The 23,429-nt window shown below is 41.4% G+C and overlaps 1 protein-coding gene across 2 annotated transcripts in view; it reads right to left on the reverse strand.

Moving 5' to 3' along the window:
* Nucleotides 1-23,429, reverse strand: part of Ptpn2 (protein tyrosine phosphatase non-receptor type 2) — a 94,692-nt gene that overhangs the window by 52,765 nt on the left and 18,498 nt on the right. For both annotated transcript variants that reach the window (XM_042683686.1, XM_042683685.1), the window contains exon 2: nt 12,447-12,537. In XM_042683686.1, the coding sequence (XP_042539620.1) occupies nt 12,447-12,537 (91 nt within the window). The remainder of the gene's footprint in view (nt 1-12,446; nt 12,538-23,429) is intronic.

Here is a 23,429-nt window from a genome sequence, read left to right on the forward strand (position 1 = left end):
ATATTCATTATTGTGCCTCAGGGCATAGTACAGTGATGGACCATGTAGTTCATTAAAAAAATAATTTCTGAGCCAAACCAATAACTGTCAACTCTCTAGTATGTATGAAAATTCCACCTTGATGACCCTCTCTAGTAGATAGATAAGATGACCATTCATCAGTGGCTGTTGAGTTGATATTTACAAGAGGAGACTTTTACTGAAGTCAGAGAGAGAAAAGGAATGCTATGGCAAAAAGGGAATGAGTATTTGAAGATACTGAGTTGTTAAAAAAACAAAAACAAAAACAAAAACAGTAAGTTGTACTTAGGAGAATGCCAAGTGATTCGGTTTTATTGAAATGAATAGTTTGTAGGAAAATTGCTAGAAAAAATTTAGATAGGTGTAAAAAAGTCAATCTTCAAAAGGCCTAGAATGCTAATGTCTAAGAACTTTTAACTTTTTCCTAAAGGTTGTAGAGAGAAAATGTGAAAACAGACTTGTAGCTAGGTGCTGGTGGCTCACACCTATAATCCTAGCTACTCAGGAGGCTGAGATCTGAGGATCATGTTTCAAAGCCAGCCTAGGCAAGAAAGTCCATGAGACGTTTATCTTCAATTAAACATCAGAAAACTGGAAGTGGCACTGTGGCTCAAGCGGTAGAACACTCACCTTGAGCTGAAGAGCTCAGGGACAATGCCCAAACCCAGAGTTCAAGCCCCACAACTGACAAAAAAAAAAAAAGACTTGTAGTATACAAAGGTTTTATTGGACGTGATTTTCAAAGGATCAAAGCAGGAATAGAATGGAAGTTTAAAATACATTATGGAGGGGTTGGGAAGGTGGCTCAGTGGTAGAGCGCTTGCCTTGCATGCATGAGACCTTGGGTTCAATTCCTCAGCCCACATAAGCAAAAAGAAAAAAGCCAAAAGTGGCGCTGTGGCTCAAGTGGTAGAGCACTAGCCTTGAGCTGAAGAGCTGAGGGACATCGCCCAGACCCAGAGTTCAGGCCCCATGATTGGACCCAAAAATAAATAAATAAAATACATTATGAAAATAGAAATAATAATTACTTAGTTACCAACTAGATGTGGGATGGGAATAAGTCTGTTACCAGTCTCAGCAAATACATAAATGTGATGGCACCTGAAGCAGAAGGAGGTTCAGGTTTGTTGTGAGAATGCTAACACAGTACTCAGATATACTAAGTCTTGGTAGATGCAAGGTATCAGACAAGTATAGATGACCAGTACAAATGTGTGGCTAAAACCTACATGTGGGTGAGATTTGAAATCATAAGCATACAGATTGTAATGAAACTCCTAACATGATGAGATCATTAATAGAAATGTTAATGTGAGGAGAGAAAAAGAAAGATCCCTGAAGAGATAAAGGCAAACTGAAAAAAGAGAAAGTCTTTTGTTTAAAGGTGTTAAAGAAAGCAGACATACATGGTCAATGTCCACAAATTTTAGAGGTAAGAAAGGAAACCAATAGCAACTCCCTGATTGCATCTGAAAACTGGAAAGGTGTAATAGTTTATAGATGTTTCAGTGGTGTGATTGGGTAAAATCACAGGATGAAATGATCATTGCTAGTTAAGGATGAAATTGTAAGGTGTATTTTTCTTAGACACAGTATGTATACATACATACATATGCCCATTAATAAAGTAAGGGTGAAGACAGATGGAAGGGTTGAGTTACAAGAGACTAGAGCACATTTATTCAATGAAGTGGAAAAGTAGAAAGAGACTAAGGTCACGAAGAAGAGTAGTGTTGACAAGATCCATGTGGAGGAAGGAAGAACAGAGGTACAGAGGGATAGCCTAGGACAAGAAAGGGTGGGGTCTGCTCCTGGGACTTCAGAAAATGATTAGTACAAATAAAATTAGTTTTTAGATGGTAGAGAATAAGTTGTCAATGATTTCTTGATTTTACATTTTCTTTTCTGTAAAAATTTGAGACAGATGGTGCGCTGCAAATGGTGAGAGAGTGGGCAAATCTAAAAGATGATTTGCTCAGGTCAAATCCCTAGCTGAATGGCAATAGGAATAAGGATGGTATGTAGGGATACAGTGAAATAAATTAAGCCAGTTGACATGGGATGCATTCAAGATACATACTCATTAACCCAGGGTTAGAAAACACAAAGTACTGATTATTCTAAGGTTAGAATTTCATGGGTTGAAAAATTAAAGGTCCAAACAGATTTTTGTAAAATATACTAGCAGATCTAAAGCCAAACCAATATGAATGTGCCCAATCTCATCTAAAATTTATTAGCAAGATAGTTATTAGGTAGATATATGGAGTAGAAAGGAACTAATAATATAGTATAATAAATGAAACAAAACAACAAAGAACTAAAGAAGGCAAAAGAATAAAAATACTACAAGTAAAAGTGCAGAAAACAGAAAGTAGCCTTCACTCAAGGTATCATACTTTAAGATTTCAGAGGTGAAAGCTAGTAATGTTGGCACACTCATATAATCAGCACTTCAGATGTTAAGGTAGGACAAACACAAACTCAAAGTCAACCTAAGCTACAGAGTGACACCCTGCTTCAAAAAAATAATAAAGGGAGCTGGGCGCTGGTGGCTCACGCCTGTAATCCTAGCTACTCAGGAGGCTGAGATCTGAGGATCGCGGTTCAAAGCCAGCCCGGGCAGGAGAGACCGTGAGACTCTTATCTCCAATAAACCACCAGAAAACCCGAAGTGGCGCTGTAGCTCAAGTGGTAGAGCGCTCGCCTTGAGCTGAAGAGCTGAGGGACAGCGCCCAGGCCCAGAGTTCAAGCCCCACAACCGACAAAAAAAAAAAATAATAATAATAAAGGGCTGGGAAGGTAGCTCAGTGGTAGAGTGCTTGCCATGCATGCATGAGGTCCTGGGTTTGATTCCTCAGCACCACATAAACAAAAAAGACCAGAAGTGGCACTGTGGCTCAAGTGGTAGAGAGCTAGCATTGAGCTGAAGAGCTGAGGAACAGTGTCCAGGCCCAGAGTTCAGGCCCCATGAATGACAAAAAATAAATAAAAAATTAAGCCGGGAGCTGGGGGCTCACGCCTGTAATCCTAGCTACTCAGGAGGCTGAGATCTGAGGATTGCAGTTCAAAGTTAGCCCAGGCAGGAAACTCCATGAAACTCTTATCTTCACTAAACCACCAGAAAACGGGAAGTGGCACTGTGGCTCAAGTGGTAAAGCACTAGCCCTGAGCTGAAGAGCTGAGGGGCAGTGCCCAGGCCCAGAGTTCAAGCTCCATGACTGACAAAAGATAGATAGATAGATAGATAGATAGATAGATAGATAGATAGATAGATAGATAGATAGATAGATAGATAGATAGATAGATAGATAGATAGATAGATAGATAGATAGATAGATAGATAGATAGATAGATAGATAGATAGATAGATAGATAGATAGATAGATAGATAGATAGATAGATAGATAGATAGATAGATAGATAGATAGATAGATAGATAGATAGATAGATAGATAGATAGATAGATAGATAGATAGATAGATAGATAGATGATTGAAGATCAGCATGAGAGCTGATTAAGTCTAAGAACTCTAAAGCTAGTGTTAGCTCCCATATGTAGAGACATGAGGTCTCTCAGGATAAAGAAGACACCAGGAAGAATAAGGTGTTAGAAAAACAGTGAGTGACTACTCAGTAGAGGAGAGACAGATATCAGAGCAATATTGGGATGTATCCAGAGTATGAGGCCGTTTCCATTTGTAGGCTGAAGAACACTGGCTTGATACTAAGAAATGCTGTGGAGACATGGGAAGCAAGAATGAGCCTCCTCTACCTGAGAGAGACCAAAAGAAGATAGCTGGCTCAGAGGGCATGCAGCCTTCAACTAATGAAAAGTAGGGAGGGTACCCACTAAGGATTTGCTCTTAGAAGAGTGAAGTTCAAGAGGATGCTGGAAGTGCTGGCAGGAAGGGCAGGAAGGGGACACATAGTAAAACCTCCTGTGAGGAAAAAAAAGGTCAATTCCTAATGTTAGGTTCTTACAAGATGAAGTGAACACTCTTCAATGAGACGGTATATAGGAAAAGCCTAGCAACATTGAAAACAAGAAAGGGCAGAAAAACAGCGAATAACAGTACAACACTCTGGCCTCCCTCTCCTTGTTACTTATTTATTATTTGTTTGTTTGTTTTAATCTGTGCTGGTCCTGGGGCTTGAACTCAGTGCCTAGGCAGGGCACTGTCTCTGACAGGATTTTTGCTCACAGCTAGTACTCTACCATTTGAGCCACAGCTCTACTTCTGGCTTTTTAGTGGTCACTTGAAGATAATGGTCTAACAAGCTTTCCCATTCTGGCTGGCTTCAATCCATGATCCTTAGATCTCAGCCTCCCGAGTAGCTAGAATTACAGACATGAGCCACCAGTGTCCAGCTCTTCATTTTATTCTTTGTCTTGGTGGTGTGCTGGGGGTGGAACTTAGGACCTACCTCATGTTAGGCAAGGTCTCTACCACTGCACTACACCTCAGCCACAAGCTCATTTTTTTTTTTTTTTTTTTTTGTCGGTCGTGGGGCTTGAACTCTGGGCCTGGGCGCTGTCCCTCAGCTCTTCAGCTCAAGGCGAGCACTCTACCACTTGAGCTACAGCGCCACTTCCGGTTTTCTGGTGGTTTATTGGAGATAAGAGTCTCACGGTCTTTCCTGCCGGGCTGGCTTTGAACCTCGATCCTCAGATCTCAGCCTCCTGAGTAGCTAGGATTACAGGCGTGAGCCACCAGCGCCCAGCCACAAGCTCATTTTAAAATGGCTCTCTGCAGCATTCAAGAGAATGTACCCAACAAGTAGTTAGGGCTATATGTATAAAAAAAAGATTACAAGATAAGTCACAATAATTTTGCTTGCTTGTGTAATCAAGAAGGATTTAAATTACAAATGTCTGCCAATAAGTGTGTCAAATAATGTAAATATGTATGGAAAGGTAATAATGAAGTCTGTTTCCATAACTAATAAAAAAAAAATGTGTCCCAATTCCAATCTAAGTGTTTCTTCAAGCTGGGTGCCAGTGGCTCATGCCTGTAATCCTAGCTACTCAGGAGGCTGAGATCTGAGGGTCATGATTCAAAATCAGGGCAGGTAAAGTCCATGGAACTCTTCTCTTCAATTAACCACCAGAAAACAGAAGTGGCTCTGTGGATCAAAGTGGTAGAGTGCTAGACTTGAGTGAAAATGTTCCAGGACACAGGCCAGGCCCTGAGTTCTGCATTTCAGTTCTGCTAAAACTAATGAAAAGATTCAAATGTAGCATACACAATAACTACAATTATAAAACATAATGCCAGGTGCTGGTGGCTCATGCCTGTAATCCTAGCTATTCAGGAGGCTGAAATCTGAGGATCATGGTTCAAGGTTCAAAGCCAGCCCAGGCAGAAAAGTCCATAAGACTCTTATCTCCAATAAACCACTCAGAAAACCAAAGTGGTGCTGTGGATCAAGCAGTAAAGCTCTAGCCTTGAGCTGCTAAGCTGAGGGACAGATCCCAGGCCTAGAGTTCAAGCTCCATGAACAACAACAAAAACAAACAAACATAATTAAAGATTGGTTGTGGTGGTACTCACCTGTAATCCCAGCCCCTAAGAGGCTGAACCAAGAGGATCCAGAGTTCAAGTTCAGCCTGGAATTCAGATGAAGGTTTTGTCTCAAAAGACCACACAAACACAAACATACAAATACACTTAGAAGCAACCCTTGAGTTAGAGAAAGAGAAGTGCAAAAGAACTTGCAGCTAAAGAAGGGTAGCACCAATGACTTTGTGATGGAATTATTGCACTGGTCTGTGCTCAGACTGTGGTAGTGATTATAGAATTTACAGTACACAGAACTAAACACACCCACAAGTGAATACTTATATGATTGGTGCCAAATCTGGATGGACTATATCAATGTCAATTTCCAATCATCTTTCTCCTTAAAACTAGAGGCAGCCACAGTTGGCCACTGCTGTATTCCTAGCTACTTAGGAGGCGAAGAATGAGAGGATCATAGTTCAAGGCCAGCCTAGGCATGAGTTTGAGACCAACCCTCCTCAACTTGTGACTATGTACTTGTCACCCCAAGCTATGCGAGGCTGAGTCTGGGAGAACTGCAGTTCCAGGACAGTCCCTACAGAAGAGTTCAAAAGACTCCATCTCCACAGAAGGAGGCTGGATGCAGCTGGATGCATCCCAACAGCAACGAGAAACCTAATAGATGGACCACAATTCAGATATACACCAACAAAAGAAGAAATTCTATCTGAAAAAACAATGAGAAAAAAACAGGGCTGGAGGTGTGGCACAAGGGGCCGAGCACCAGCTCAGCAAGCACAAGTTCCTGAGTTCAAAAATGCTCATCCTGGTAAGAAAAAAATAGAAAAAAAGAAAAGCTAACTAGAAAATTATACTCTCCTGGTTACTTGGGAGGCTGAAAACAGGAATACTGCACTTGGAAGCCAGCCAGTCAGAAAGGTTCACAAGACCCTTCTGCAATCCATAGCTGGGTGCTATAGCACTTGCCTACCATCCTAGAACATATGGGGAATCAAGGATCACAGTTCCAGACAAGCCTGGGAAGAAAACTTTGCTGGGAAGTAGGTCTATCATCCTATTGTGGGAAGCCTTAAATAGGTGGATTCAGGTGCATGCCCAGTGAAGAAAGTGAGGCCCTCCTGCAAAAACAAACAATGCAATCAGGCATTGGTGGCTCATACCTATAATCCTGGCTACACAGAAGACAGAACTGAGGATTGAGGTTCAAAGGTAGTACAGGCAGGCAAACAAGAGATAATATATTCACCGCAAAATAACCAAACTACTGGTGGCATGACTCAAGTGGTAGAGCACCAACTGTGAGTAAGGCCGTAAGTTCAAGCTTCAGCACAAAAAGGGGGGCTGGGAAGGTTGCTCAGTGGTAGAGTGCTTACCTTGCATGCATGAGGCCCCGAGTTCAATTCCTCGGTACCACATAAGCAGAAAAAGCCAGAAGTAATGCTGTGGCTCAAGTGGTAGAGTGCTAGCCTTGAGCTGAAGGACAGCGCAGGCCCAGAGTTCAGGGACACACACACACACACACACACACACACACACACACACACACACACACACACACACACACACACACACACACACACACACACACACACACACACACACACACACACACACACACACACACACACACACACACACACACACCCCCCCCCCCCACCCAAACATCAGTATTATAAAAAATAAAAACTCTTCAGCTCAGTGATTAACAGATTTTGAAGTAGTTAGGTAACAACTAAGAGTTAGAATTTCTACTCATATCTCTATATCAAAAGCTTCAAAATATTTAGATTTTTAAAAAAATATATAAAACCTTTTTTCATCAGGTGCCAGTGGCTCGGCCTGAAATCCTAGCTACTCAGGAGGCTGAGATCTAAGGATCGCAATTCAAAGCCAGCCCAGGCAGGAAAGTCCGTGAGACTCTTATTTCCAATTAACCACTCAAAAACCATAAGTGGTACTGTGGCTCAAGTGGTACAACACTAGCCTTGAGCTGAACAGCTGAGGGACAGCACCCAGGCCCAGAGTTCAAGCCCTACCACCAACACACACACACACACACACACACACACACACACACACAAAGCAAAGAAAACCTTTCTTCTAGTCATCTTACAAACACTTCTAACTACTATAGTAAAGAAAAAGGGGGGGGGGGGGGAGGATGGGAAGGGATGGGAAGGGGAAACAAAGGAGGAGGCTACAATGCCTGATAAGAAATGTACTCATTATCTTGCCCATGCAATTGTAACCCCTCTGTACAGTATATTCACAATAAAAAATAAATAAAAATTAAAAAAAGAAAGAAAAAGTCTAAGTGAAACATAGCATTTACAATAAACAGATTTATAATAAAATCTATACTAACAAATAGCTTCTCATTTGATTTACTCAAATTCAGCCAATTACTCTTCATAGAAACATATTTGGCCAACATAAAAACATTTTGTTCATGTAAGAATAAAATTATGAATTTTTTTCCACAGAAAGTAATAGATTTCTGTTTTATCTCCAGACCCTAAATACCCCACATATAATCAGGCAGTATACTGTTATAAAGTTGTGGCCTGGATATGAGGGCGATCTGGCTGCGACATCTGTCACCCCACTGATCACCAGGGTTGATTCGGCTGATCTGGCTGGCTAGGCGGGTGTCCCCTTCCTCCCTCACCGCTCCACGTACGGCCCTCCTGAAGCTGCGCGCTCGGTCAAAGAGGACGACCATCCCTGATAGAGGACCGGTCTTTGGTCAGGGTATATGAGTAGCTGCCCTCCCCTGCTAGAACCTCCAAACAAGCTCTCAAGGTCCATAAAGTCTGTGGCCTTAAATAGTTATTTACTTGATACAAGAAAACTTAGCATATCAGCAGCCTACCCTAGTCAAGTATGGGAAAGAACAAGAAACAAATCAGAATGTGACCACTTTTACAGGAAAAGAACTATAAATTAGTACGTGCAAGATTCTAATTTTTAATTTAAAAGAATTTTTAATCAGAAAAAAAGACAAACTAAAAAGTGTTTTGGGGTTTTTTGTTTTTGTCGGGTGTGGGTCTTGAACTCTGGGCCTGGGTGCTGTCCCTGAGCTCTTCAGCTCAAGGTTAGTGCTCTACCACTTGAGCAGCAGTACTAGTTCTGGTTTTCTGGTGGTTAATTGGAGATAAGAGTCTCACAGACTTTCCTGTCCCGGCTGGCTGGCTTTGAACAGTGATCCTCAGATCTTAGCCTCCTGAGTGCCTAGGATTACAGGCATGTACCACCGGCATGTACCACCGTCACCTGGACCAAAAAGTGGTTTTTTGTTTGGGGTTGTTTGTTTGTTTTTTATCGGTTATGGGGCCTGAACTCTGGGTCTGGGCGCTGTCCCTGAGTTCTTCAGTTCAAAGCTAGCTTCTACCACTTGAGCCACTTAAGCTTAAGCCACTTATGCTTTTTCTGCTTGTGTGTTGCTGAGGAATCAAACTCAGGGCCTCATGCATGCGAGGCAAGCACTCTACCACTGAGCCACCTTCCCAGCCCCCCCAAAAGTATTTTTAAGTGCTCTTTTTCTTCACACTTTTCTGTTTTACAAATTTTCAGCATTGGATATACACTACTTTTGTAACTGGGCAGGAAGGGGAAATAAACCACCAATTTTTTCACCAGTACTTAAAAAGGTTATAGAACATGAAAATGAAATACACACACAAAATGATTGCAATTACTTTAAAATTAAAGACTGTGGTTACATGCCTATAATCCTAGTTAGTTGGGAGACTAAGACTGGGAGGATCAAGGCTCAAGGCCAGACCAAAAGACTTCTCAACCATAGCTGAGCATTACAGTGGCTCATGCATGTCATCTGAACTATATTGGAGGCTGATGGGAAAGCTTGGACAAAAAAAATCTGAGACTAGCTGGGCACCAGTGGCTCACGCCTGTAATCCTAGCTACTCAGGAGGCTGAGATCTAAGGATCACGTTTCAAAGCCAGCCCAGGCAGGAAAGTCCATGAGACTCTTATCTCCAATAAACCACTACAAAACCGGAAGTGGCACTGTGGCTCAAGCGGTAGAGCGCTTGCTTTGAGCTGAAGAGCACAGGGACAGTGCCCAAGCCCAGAGTTCAAGCCCCACGACCAACCAAAAACAAAAATCTGAGACTCAAATTTAATAGAAGTTGGAAGATGGGCATGATGGCACGTGCCTACCATAACAGCTATAAAGCAAAGCCTAAAAGAGATCTATAGATCACATTGTAGGAGTGTGCTAGAGCAGAAAGCAAGACCCTATCTCCAAAATAACCAATAGGAGCCAGGCACTCGTGAGTGGATCATGCTTGTAATCCTAGCTACTCAGTAGGCTGAGATCTGAGGGTCACAATTTGAAGGTCACAGCCTACGAAGGAAAGTAAGTGAAGCTCTGAAGTCCAGTTAACTACCAAAAGGCTGAAAGTAGAGCGGTAACTCAAGTAGAACAATACCCTTGAGCAAAAAATTATCCTGAGGGCTGGGAAGGTGGCTCAGTGGTAGAGCGCTTGTCTTGCATGCCTGAGGCCCTGGGTTCAATTCCTCAGCATCACATAAGCAGAAGCCAGAAGTGGTGCTGTGATTCAAGTGGTAGAGCGCTGGCCTTGAGCTGAAGAGCTGAGGGACAGCGCCCAGGCCCAGAGTTCAGGCCCCACAACCAGACACCCCCCCCTCAAAAAAAAAATTGTCCTGATTATCTCCATTGTCAGAGACAATGCCCAGGCACTGAGGTCAAGCCCCAGTACAAAATTAAAGAAAAAACCAGCAGGAATCTTTTTTTTATTTTTTATTTTTTTGTCAGTCGTGGAGCTTGAACTCTGGGTCTGGGCGCTGTCCCTCAGCTCTTCAGCTCAAGGCGAGTGCTCTACCACTTGAGCTACAGTGCCACTTCCGGTTTTCTGGTGGTTTATTGGAGATAGGAGTCTCAAGGTCTCTCCTGCCCGGGCTGGCTTTGAACCGTGATCCTCAGATCTCAGCCTCCTGAGTAGCTAGGATTACAGGCGTGAGCCACCAGCGCCCGGCCCAGCAGGAATCTTTAATTCCCATTTCCCATACAGTTTTCCCTTTCTCCATACTTTGTTATACTAAAAAAAACTTACTCAAACTTTCACTTTGTGAGAGTCTTCTTTGTGAAACACCATATATTGCTCTTCCTGAACAGATCCTAAGGACCTATGTAAGTTTCTGTTGAAAATGTGAAGCTGAGAGAACCCTTACCCACCATCTTGTGTCAGAAAGGGACAAACCTGAACCAGGAGTTAAATCTCTCTCAAGGTATATGTATGTAATGTGTTTAGCTTTGGCATTTTTCTTTTTCTAAATCTATGTTATCCAAAATGGAAGGTTTCTGTTCTTCTCCTAGAATAATGACCATTTAAGAGGAGACACAAACCAAGTGTCAGTCAGTGGTTCACTCCTAAAATCCTAGCTAGCTACTCAGGAGGCTGAGATCTGAAGCTCTTCAGTTCAAAGCCAGTCTGGGCAGGAAAGTCCATGAGACTTTTATCTCCAATTAACCACCAAAAAAGCTCAAACAGTAAAAAGCTATCTTTGAGTGAAAAAGGCAAGGGACAACACCAAGGCCCCTCAGACCAATGGGGGGAAGTGGAGGGAGGAAGAGAAAGAGAAAGAGAGAATGGACAACAGAAAAGCAGAGATGAGGAGAAAAGAGAAGTCCATTCCAGGTGTTTCAAGACACCAATTTCATTGCTGGACAGAGATGTTTTCACTTAAAAACAAATATGCTATAAATTATTATGTATGAAGATAATTTGGGATTCGCCGCCTTGGTATTCACTGAAACACAGGCTACTAAGAATACCTTATTTTATAGGAAAAAGCTTTTTATAAATTCAAAACTTTTGTAAAAGTTATTTTAAATAAATAAAAGAGGAGGAAATAGAAGAATCTCATACAAGAGGTCATTCTCAAGTAGGAAAGATATAGGCAAATATAAGGACTTTTTTGTTGCTTTTTTTTTTTTTTTGCCAGTCCTGGGGCTTAAACTGAGGGTCTGGGCCTGTCCCTGAGCTTCTTTTGCTCAAGGCTAGTACTCTACCATTTGAGCCATAGCATCACTTCTGGTTTTTACTGGGTTTTTTTTTTTTTTTTGGTCATGGGGCTTGAACTCTGGGCCTGGGCGCTGTCCCTCAGCTCTTCAGCTCAAGGCGAGCGCTCTACCACTTGAGCCACAGCGCCACTTCCGGTTTTCTGGTGGTTTATTGGAGATAGGAGTCTCACGGTCTCTCCTGCCCGGGCTGGCTTTGAACCGCGATCCTCAGATCTCAGCCTCCTGAGTAGCTAGGATTACAGGCGTGAGCCACCAGCGCCCGGCTGGTTTTTACTGTTTATATGGTATGGAGGAATCAAACCCAGGGCTTCATGGCTTCATGCATGCTAGGCAATTACTCTACCACTAAGCCACATTCCCAGCCCAAGGACATATTTTTTAAAAGGAAAACTAAAGGGTAAGGGGAGAAGGAATGCTTCTGTTCAAAGGATTCTGTACAGTAAGGTTTATCTTAACTGGGAAGTGGACCTTATTAACTAGTGCAAAAAAATCCTAGAAGCATGGCTTAGGGACAGAGTGCTTGCCCAGCAAGAAAAAACAAAATCATACAACTTTCAGTTCAAATCCTAGCACAAAAAAGGAAAGAGAAAGGGAAGGAAGGGAAAAGAAAGGAGAAGGTCAAAATAAGGGCAGCTATATTTGAAGGAAAAATAAGTATAGTTTATTTCTCTGCCTTCTACTATATTATGCTTTAAAAGCTTTTGAGAATGTTATGTCAATTGAAAAAAACTTACAGCACTTATTAACCCTGACCCCAAATCATCCTCTTCACTTTGTCCTGCTTCTTAAACAAACTAGAAACATGAACAAAAAGTCACAGTACTTACATGGGCTTACATCTCGGTATCTGTTTCGATCTCTGTTTTCTGGAAACTTGGCCACTCTATGAGGATAGTCATGAGACTCATTTCGAATTTCCTTAAAATAACAAAGATATATTTCAACATCCCTTTTAAGTATTATACTGAAACATAAATTTCCCCAAGAAGTATACAATAACACTTACTTAGTAGTTTATGACATGCCAAGTACTGGGCAAAGCACATTGTCTATGCTATGTCACTTAATCCTCACAACACTAGTGGAAATAATGCTCTTCACCATTTTACATGTAAAAGATGGCAAGCATTGAGAAATTCAATTTGACAAAGGTTAAATATCTACTAAGTGTCAGCCAAGTCCTTTACACCCAGGCACCTGTGTTTGATGTTTTTAGCTATTTACCGCTTACCATAGGCTTTATTAACATATAGCAGTAAACAAGCATGAAACCCATTATGCAGCAGAATTAATACAATGGACATATTAGTCACAGCATACTCAAATACTGATCTCTCTTGTTGGAGATACCTAAATTCTGGGGTTTCTAACTTAAAATTCTTAGTAATTTCTTCACTTTTATGGCATGTAACTGTTCCTTTGAGAGCAGAAATATCCTCATTATCTCCACTTATTTTTAGAGCCATGATTAACTAGCAACAATATACCTTTAAGGTTCTTTGTATTTCACTATATAAGAAATTCCGTAAAGAATATCTATATTAGCCAGGCGCTGGTGGCTCACGCCTGTAATCCTAGCTACTCAGGAGGCTGAGATCTGAGGATCGCGGTTCAAAGCCAGCCCGGGCAGGAAAGACCGTGAGACTCCTATCTCCAATAAACCACCAGAAAACCGGAAGTGGCGCTGTAGCTCAAGTGGTAGAGTGCTCGCCTTGAGCTGAAGAGCTGAGGGACAGCGCTCAGGCCCAGAGTTCAAGCCCCACGGCCGACCAAAAAAAAAAAAAAAATATCTATATTAAGCAGTCTACCATCTGGTGTACCAAGTATAGGACTTTTTTTTTTGGTCGGTGGTGGGGCTTGAACTCTGGGCCTGGGTGCTGTCCCTCAGCAAGCCTAGCTAGCACTCTACTACTTTGAGACATAGCACCACTTCCTAGATAGATTTTTATCTCCCAAGTCTTTCTAAGAGCTTATCAGGCAAAAATAAAAACATTATTTAGCCCTTATAACCCCGCCCCAAAGTGTGCTTTGTAACAATAAAATTAAGTCAAGCTTTTATTCATGCCACATGAAAGAAAACAGAATTCTAAAAGTTAGGTTATCTAATCTTTTCATTCATTAAAATAGTTCATTTCTTGATGAAATGTCCTTCCAAAATTCCTTACTCTATTCTTATACCCTTGGGCCTAATGCAAAAACTCTTCTGTGAAGAGTCAAAAATATATGGTACTCATTAGACACTAGGTTGAAAATGAACTATACAATTTGTGGGGTGGGGACAGAAGGGAAAAACTGGGAGAGAGTGAGGGACTGGTGACATTGCCCAAGAAGAAATGTACTCATTTTCTGACTCATGTAACTCTAACACCTCTATATATCACCTTCATAATAACAATAAAAAGGAGTCAAAATATTCTCTGCATAAGCCCACCCCATCTTCCTGAGAGAGAAAAAAATGGAGATAAAATGTTATAGAGCCAGGCACCGATGGCTCACGCCTGTAATCCTAGCTATTCAGGAGGCAGAGATCTGAGGATCGAGGTTCAAAGCCAGCCTGGTGAAAGAAAGTCCATGAGATTCTTACTCCAATAAACCACTAGAAAACCGGAAGTGGCGCTATGGCTCAAGTGGTACAGCGCTAGCCTTGAACTGAAGAGCTGAGGGACAGCGCCCAGGCCCAGAGTTCAAACCCAACGACTGACAAACAAAAAAAAGTTACCAAACAAGTATTTTATTATAATTTAGAATGTAATCAGGATACCTATAAACTACAATTATACCACGAAACTAAGTCATACAAATTGAATATCCAAAGTTTTCCATTTTTTGTATTTTTTAAACAATTTCATTAGTCTTTGAAAAGATATTTGTTTACTTTTTATATACTACTTATTAGTCTTTTCTCTTCCATTAGGTCTTTCCTTGCATTTGTTCCCTTTTAAGCAGTTAGGATTGGCTTATTTTATATCTATCCCCTCATACAAGTTCTGATAGAACATGATACACAAGTTCCTAATCTGAGCTCAATGTTTTTATGAAATGAACAAAATGTGAGGGATAATCTTGTAAGACATAAAATATATTATCAATCTGAGGTATACAAAAAGAATTTAATTTTCTTTCCAAATAGAAAGTTACTCGGCATACTCTCGGGTTTTTTTTTTCATTTACTAGTTATACCTACTCTATAATAAACCAAATTTTCATACCATTATATGCTAGACCTACATTCTTCTTTAAATTATAATTTATCACTGAAGCTGGTGGCTCATGCCTGTAATCTGAGGGTTGTGATTCAAAGCTAGCCTCCACAGCAAAGTCTTTAAGATTCATCTACAATGAACAACCAGAAAACCACAAGTGGCAGAGTGTCTCAAAGTGATAAAGCACTAGCCTTAAGCAAAAGACAGAGCCCAGGCAGTGTCCAAGCCCCACAACTGACTACTACTACTAATAATAATAATTAACCACTGAGTAAAATTTTAGTCATGACAGTTTAGTAAAGCATACACACAAGCACATGCAAGTAACTCCTATTTATTCTTTTCATTTGTGATATTAATTCATTTTCTTACTTTCTTAAAGGAAATTATGCTAACCAGGTATGGTGGTGCATGCCTGCAGTCCCAGCCACTTGAGAGGTAGACACAGAATGATCCTGAATTCAAGGCAAGCTTAGTGCAAGTTAGCGAGACCCTATTCTCAAAGTCAATTTTTTTAAAAGGGTGAGGGTGTAGCTCAAGTAGCAGAGTTCTTGCCTAGATACTCCAAGGTCTTAGGTTCAACCCATAGTATTCAAGGCCCAAAAGAGGAAGGAAGGGAGGGAGGAAGTCAGGCAGGCAAAAGGTCTGGCCTTGTTAGTATAAATGGAATTAAAAAAAAAAAAAATCTAGGGCTAGGAAGGTAGATCAGTGGTAGAGCGCTTGCCTTGCATGCCTTAGGCCCTGGGTTCGATTCCTCAGCACCATATAAGCAAAAAGAAAAAAGCTGGAAGTGGAGCTGTGGTTCAAGTGGTATAGAGCGCTAGCCTTGAGCTGAAGAGCTGAGGAACAGAGCCCAGGCCCAGAGTTCAGGCCCCAGGACCGGACCCAAAAAAAAAAAAAAAAAAAAAAATCTATTGGTGGGTGCCGGTGGCTCACACCTGTAATCCTAGCTACTCAGGAGGCTGAGGATCACGGTTCAAAGCCAGCCCAAGCAGGAAAAGTCCATGAGACTCTTATCTCCGATAAGCCTCCAGAAAACCAGAAGTGGTACTGTGGGCTCAAGTGGTAGAGCGCCAGCCTTGAGCTGAAGAGCTGAGGGACAGCGCTCAGGCCCAGAGTTCAAGCCCCATGATCCACCTAAAAATAAATAAACAAATAAATAAATAAATAAATGAGTGAATGAATGAATAAATAAATCTATTGGTCATTACCACATATAGGAAAAAGAATAACTTTTTGAGAGGGGTATAAAACAACAGGTAGAGGATAGGACTCCAATACCTTCAACTGAATTCTTTAATTCTTGTGTTTCTCTCTCTCTCTCTCTCTCTCTCTCTCTCTCTCTCTCTCTCTCTCTCTCTCTCACACACACACACACACACACACACACACACACACACACTTATAAAACATATGGGGATACCTTACAGACAGGTGCAAACAGTAAATCCTCTTTGCAACCCAGAACTCATTACTGATATGAGATTTGGTACATATATGATTCGTACAACAGTTGGCAATGGGTCTGTTAAATCACACAGGTTCTGAGAATTAAGTTGTATAAAAGCAAATTTATGCTTCTCAGAATTAGTAAACATTTCCGTTTTATGTGATTACATGAAGATGGCTTTTTTTTTAAGGCTTCTATTTTGAGAACATGAGGTCTGGAGTTCAAGATAAATTTTTTACTGTGAGATAGGTTATATTTACAGTATTAGCATGTCTCCGAGGTCTACACAACTCCTGTGATATAGGAGAAATTACTATGCTGCCAACTTACGCATAAAAGAACTGGGCAGGCGGTCAGCAGTTGAATCAAGCTGTTGCACATAACTAAAATGATCCCAAATTTGCTTGTAGAATGACATGTCAAAGATTTTAGATGTGTCAGCAGTAATTCTTTTTCTTTTTTCTTTTTTTTTTGTCAGTCATGAGGCTTGAACTCTGGGTCTGGGCATTGTCCCTCAGCTCTTCAGCTCAAGGCCAGCGCTCTACCACTTCAGCCACGGAGCCACTTCCAGTTTTCTGGTGGTTAATTGGAGATAAGATCTCGTGGACTTTCCTACCCCAGGCTGGCTTTGAACCATGATCCTCAGATCTCAGCCTCCTGAGTAGCTAGGATTACAGGCGTAAGCCACTGGTGCCACGGCTTCAGTAATTTTACTACAGTGCTAAAAGAAGTCCTAATAAAAGATTTGTGGCAGGGCTGATCAGTTGTTTGTGGGTGTACCTGTACTGGAGATTGAACTCTAGACCTGGTGTTTTTCCACATGAGTTTCATGTGGTCATTTGAACATAGCAACTAGATCTCAGCCTCCTGGGCAGTGGTATGGCTTGAATTGTTTCCTTCAAAAAGGGCTGAAGATTTCAAGAGAAATCTTTTTTTTTTTTTCTCTTTTTTTGTCAGTCATGGACTTTGCTGCTTGGGCTGGCTTTGAACAGCGATCCTCAGATCTCAGCCTGCTGTGTAGCTAGGATTACAGGTGTGAGCCACTGGGGTCTGGCTAAAGAGAAATTGTGAACATCACTTTAATGGTCAGTGAAGGAATCATAACATGTGAAAATGAGTAAATAAAAATTTATTGACTTCAAATTTAAAAAAAACGTAAGGGGGCAAATCTCATTCATCTCTACGGTTACCATTTGTTCTCCTCTGTGTCTTTAATTTCAGTGTAGATCTGAAAGCCCAATGCTTTATTTAAGAGGCAGCCTCCACTGGGCACCAGTAAGTTCACATCTGTAATCCTAGCTACTCAAGGCTAAGATCTAAGGATCCCAGTTCAAAGCCAATCGAGGAAGGAAAGTCCTTGAGACTCTTATCTCTAATAAACTAGTTAGAAAAAAAACAGAAGTGGCACTGTGGCTCAAGGAGAAAGGCCAGGCCCAGAGTTCAAGCCTCAAGAAAAAACAAGACTGACCGCCCCCCCCCCCCCCAAAAAAAAAGCAGCAGCAGCAAACCTCTACAAATCTTTGTCACTAAATGTTTCTGATTTTTATTTTCCAATTTACAATGAGCCCAACTAAAAGCTTCATTTACCGTTAACAATAGTCTTGTGGCACAATCTAGCCAATGGGCCTAAACAGAATCACTTGGTTTTGTTCCAGGAGAAGGTTTATAATGAAAACTATAGTCAAGCATAGTAGTGTGTGTGCCTGAAGTTCCAGACACTCAAAAGGGTGAGGTGGGAGGATCACTTGGGCCCAGGAGTTTTGAGACCAGCCTAGGCAACTTAACTGAGGTCTCACAAGACTGATACCAAAACAAACAAACAAGAAGACTGGCATATCTCAACACAACTTTATAAGCATTTGGGTATGCCATAAAATAAATGATGTTTCTCAAAATAAGACTAAGAAGACAGCTGAGATATTACCCAAACCCATACTGCAAAACCAGACTGTTGGTGCAAAAACATTCCCTTCAACAGCACAGAATTCACAAACTGTGCTCCTAAATATTACATAAAAGTGTTTCTAGCAACAGTGAACATCGTAATCCAAAGTTTCTCAACCAAAAGCTGAATAATCCTGCTATGGTGGCTGTCTTGTATGCTACATAGAGTTGAAAGCAACATCCTTGTCCTCTATAGAGTGTCAGTGACACCCCTCCATCTGTTAACACACACAAAAAAAAAAATCTTTCCAGATACTGCCAAATATCCCGAGACTGCAAAGACTAACCACAAACTCCTACCAATACTCATAAGAAAAGCACTGATCTGGGGCTGGGAAGGTGGCTCAGTGGTAGAGCGCTTGCTTTGCATGCCTGAGGCCCTGGGTTCAATTCCTCAGCACCACATAAGCAAAAAGAAAAAAGCCGGAAGTGGCACTGTGGCTCAAGTGGTAGAGCACTAGCCTTGAGCTGAAGAGCTGAGGGACAGCGCCCAGGCCCAGAGTTCAGGCCCCATGACAGGACACCCTCCCCCCCCAAAAAAAAAGAAAAGCATTGATCTAATCTAACAAAACATATCTGTGATTAAATTTAAATGGTAAAGATCTTTATTTGTATAGTTTAACAAAAAAAAAAAAAAGCACCTTACATCTAGTTTGTTTTCCAATATAATTTTTGCTCAAAAATAGCAAGGAATAACTGTCACTAGTTACTTCTTGTTTACAGGGAACAGTGATCCAAAACATCCATGGATCACACACAAAGATCTTTCAGTTATTTTCTCTGAGGACAGAGAAAAGATGGGCTAAATAAGTTATGATATGTCATCTGAGTATTTTATTTAATCATTTTCAAAGTAAGCCCTCATTCCCCACACCAGTGACTCATAACTATAATCTTAGCTACTCAGGAGATCTGAGGATCAAGGGTTCAAAGCCAGCCTGACTAGGAATGTCCATGAGACTCTTAACTCCAATTAACAAAAAGGTGAATTGGAGCTGTGGCTCAAGTGGTGGAGCACTAGCCTCAAGCAAAAAAGCTCAGAGGCAGTACACAGGCCCTGAGTTCAAGACCTAGGACTGGCACACATGGGGGAGAGGGGAAGCCTTCATCATGTGAGTAGCAGTATAAACACAGTTTCAAGAGGATAATCTATGATATAAACAAAAGGATAACATGTCAATAAATGCTACTGAACCATTTGCTACTTGGCAGAAAAATCCATTTAGTTCATTATTTATATTTGAAAAATATCTAGCCAGGTGCTGGTGGCTCACGCCTATAATCCTAGCTACTAAGAAGGCTGAGATCTAAGGATCACAGTTCAAAGCCAGCCCAAGCAGGAAAGTCCATGAGACTTATCTCTAATGAACCACCAGAAAAGTAGCGCTGTGACTCAAGTGGTAGAGTGCTTCCCTTGAGCCAAAGCGTTGAAGGATAGTGCCTAGGCCCAGAATTCAAGCCCCACAATCCGCAAAAAAAGAAAAAAAAGAAAAATATCTATACATATGTGAATTGCCTAGATTAGGAATATCCACCACTTTTTCAAAAAACAAGCCTAGATTCTAGATTATGAAATGACTATCATCAAGGACCTTATAGCTTATCTCTTGGCCAGAAACTGTAACTTTAAATTCTGATCCTGTCTCTTTAAATGTAGCTACTTTCTCCTATTACTTTATTTCTTACTGTTTTATGCATGCAACATTTAATCACTCCTAAAATGTACTTCTTCTGAAATTTGTTGTTATATCAATGAAGCTATACTGATCTAATAATGTTTGTTGGGGTGAAATACAAGAATGAGACATTTTTCTTATGATTTGTCCACCTATTCTTCATTTTATAAGCAATGACTATGCCTAAATAGTACTATTTAAGAATTCAGGAATTCTTAGCCAGGCCCAGTGGCTCACACCTATAATTCTAGCTATTTGGAAATAGAAATACAGAAGACTGAGGATTAAGACCAGTCAAGGCGGCCGGGCACTGGTGGCTCACGCCTGTAATCCTAGCTACTCAGGAGGCTGAGATCTGAGGATCGCGGTTCAAAGCCAGCCCGGCAGGAAAGACCGTGAGACTCCTATCTCCAATAAACCACCAGAAAACCGGAAGTGGCGCTGTAGCTCAAGTGGTAGAGCACTCGCCTTGAGCTGAAGAGCTGAGGGACAGCGCCCAGGCCCAGAGTTCAAGCCCCACGACCGACCCAAAAAAAAAAAAAAAAGACCAGTCAAGGCAAAATGTTACTTGGACTCATTATATCATTCAATAAGCTGAGTGGTTGGCACACAACTGTAGTTCAAGATACTAGAAATTGGTAGGAAGACTGAGGAATGAGACCAACATGAGACTCAGTTTAAAAAAAAAAAACTAAGCTAGGTGCCAGTGGATCACGCCTGTAGTCCTAGCTACTCAGGAGGCTGAGATCTGAGAATCTGCCTTTCAAAGCCAGCCCAGGCAGGAAAGTCCAGGAGACTCTTATCTCCAATTAACCTCCAAGAAACTGGAAGTGACGCTGTGGCTCAAGTGCTAGAGTGCTAGCCTTGAGCTGAAGAGCTGAGGGACAGCACCCAAGCCCAGAGTTCAAGCTCCACGGCCAAGAAAAAACAAAAAAAAACCAAAAAACAAAAAAAAAACTAAAGTACTGGGTGCTGGTGGCTCACACCTGTAATACTAGCTACTCAGGAGGCTGAGATCTGAGAATCATGGTTTAAAGCCAGCCCAGGCAGGAAAATCCATGAGACTCTTCAATTAACCACCAGAAAACCAGAAGTGGCGCTGTGGCTCAAATGGTAAAGCACTAGCCTTGAGCTGAAAAGCTCAGGAGCAGCACCCAGGCCGAGTTCAAGCCCCACAACTGACCAAAAAAAAAAGTCTCACAGATTTCCCTGCCCAGGCTGGCTTCGAAGCACAATCCTCAGATCTCAGCATCCTGAGTAGCTAGGATTATAGGCATGAGCCACCAGTGCTTGGAAGTTCCTGATATTTTTTAAACTGAAATAAATGTGTTCTTTTTAAAAAAGAAAAGAAAAAAGAAACTGATCCAGAAGTCTCATGAGTGTTATTTTTTTCTCCTCACTACTAAAGCTAAACAGGTCTATCTATAGCCAAACAATATACTCCCTTCCCTATTATATTTCTTATATCCAAGAGAGAAATAAATGAGTGTCTAAGTTCACCATTTGGATTTATTCAAAATATCAAACTTGAAGGAAGAGATCTCAAATGTGCATAAACAATAGTTAAATGATAGAATAGTCACACACAATAGACTATAACCAGCAATTAAAAAGGAACAATTAGGGGTTGGAGGTGTAGCTCAGGTGGTAAAATGCCAGCCAATGAGCAGAAGTGTCAGATACTGAGTTCCAGTCCCAGCCTCAGACAAAAAATAAATAAATATAAACCAGACATCAGTGGCTCATGCCTCTAATTCTAACTACTCAAGAGGCTGTAATCTGAGGGTCACGTTCACAGCCAGGCCAGGCAGGAGTAAAGTCTGTGAGACTTATATCTCAAAACTACCAAAAAAGCTGGAAATGTAGATGTGGCTCCAGTGGTAGAGAACTAGCCTTGAGCAATAAAAAAAAAAAGTTCAAGGACAGTGCCCAGGCCCTGAGTTCAAGGCCAAGACCAGCACAGACAGACATACAGACACAGACATACACACACACGCACGCACGCACGCACGCACGCACACGCAAACAACTATACATGCATGCATGGAAGAACAATCAGTCAAGTGTTGGTAGCTCACGCCTGTAATCACAGCTACTCAGGAGGCTGAGATCTAAGGACAGAGGGTTCAAAGCCAGTCTGGGAAGTAAAGTTTGTGAGGCTCTATCTCCAGGTTCTAGATTCAAAACCAAAACCAATCCAACCTGATTAATTTCTAGTTAACAAACAAAAAAAGCTGGGCTGGAACTAGAGGTGCGGCTCAAGTGGTAGAGCAGCAATAAGCAAGGAGGCCAAGCAAGCTTGAAGGCTGGAATTCAAGCCCCAGTTCTGACAAAAAACAAAAAACAAAAAAGTAAAAAACGGAAACCATATACACGAATCAACAAGGGTAAATTTCAGACACAATAGGAACAAAATCTAGACAAAAGAGAGAACATAACTAAAGTTTCCATGTATAGACCCAAGCAACAATATTATTCAGTGTTGGCAAAATGAAAAATAGTGGTTACCTCAACTGAAGAGCATGAAAGCATGTTTTGTGAGGTAGGAAATGTTTATATATTGGTTTAGGTGGTAGGTACAGAGATCTATACATTAATAACAATCCATATAGATTGGGAGCCCGAGGCTCATGCCTCTAATCCTGACTCAGGAAGCTAAGATTACAGCCAGCCCAAGCAGGAAGAGACAATGAGATTCTTACCTCCAATGTACTATCAAAAAGCCAGGAGTGAAAACGTGTTTCAAGTGGTAGAGTACAAAAATGCTAAGGGACAGCCTCCAGGCCCTGAGTTCAAGCCCCAATTCTGGCACAAAAAATTAAAATAAATTCATCAAGTTGTTTGTTTATAATTTGTACTTGCCTATATTATACCTCAAAAAATGTAGGTTAAGCCGGGCGCCAATGGCTCACGCTAGTAATCCTAGCTACTCAGGAAGCTGAGATCTGAGGATCACAGTTCAAAGTTAGCCCAGGCAGGAAAGTCCGTGAAACTCTTATCTCCAATAAACCACCAGAAAACTGGAAGTGGCACTGTGGCTCAAGTGGTAGAGCACTTGCTTTGAGAAGAGCTCAAGCACAGCCCTCAGGCCCAGAGTTCAAGCCCCACAATGACCAAAAAACCCAAAACCAAACAAAAAATTTAGGTTAGCTGGATGCCAGTAGCTCACACCTATAATCCTAGCTCCTCAGGACGCTGAGATCTGAGGATCACAGTTCAAAGCCAGCCTGGGCAGGAAACTCAATGAGACTCTTATCTCCAATAAACCACCAGAAAACCGGAAGTGGCTCTGTGGCTCAAGTGGTAGAGTGCTCGCTGTGAGCTGAAGGGCTGAGGGACAGCACCCAGGCCCAGAGTTCAAGCCCCACAACCGACCAAAAAAAAAAAAAAATAGGATAAATAGTACAACTAATTTGGGAAAACACATACTAAGCAAAGATTTATGAATATCAATTTATGAATTAGTATTTTATTCCAAGACATATACTCAGAGAAGTGAATTATCTGACAGCAAAGTAAGTACAAATGTTCATAGTA

Source organism: Dipodomys spectabilis, unplaced genomic scaffold, assembly GCF_019054845.1.
Source record: "Dipodomys spectabilis isolate Male_0828 unplaced genomic scaffold, ASM1905484v1 ptg000083l, whole genome shotgun sequence".
NCBI classification, from domain to species: Eukaryota; Metazoa; Chordata; class Mammalia; order Rodentia; family Heteromyidae; genus Dipodomys; species Dipodomys spectabilis.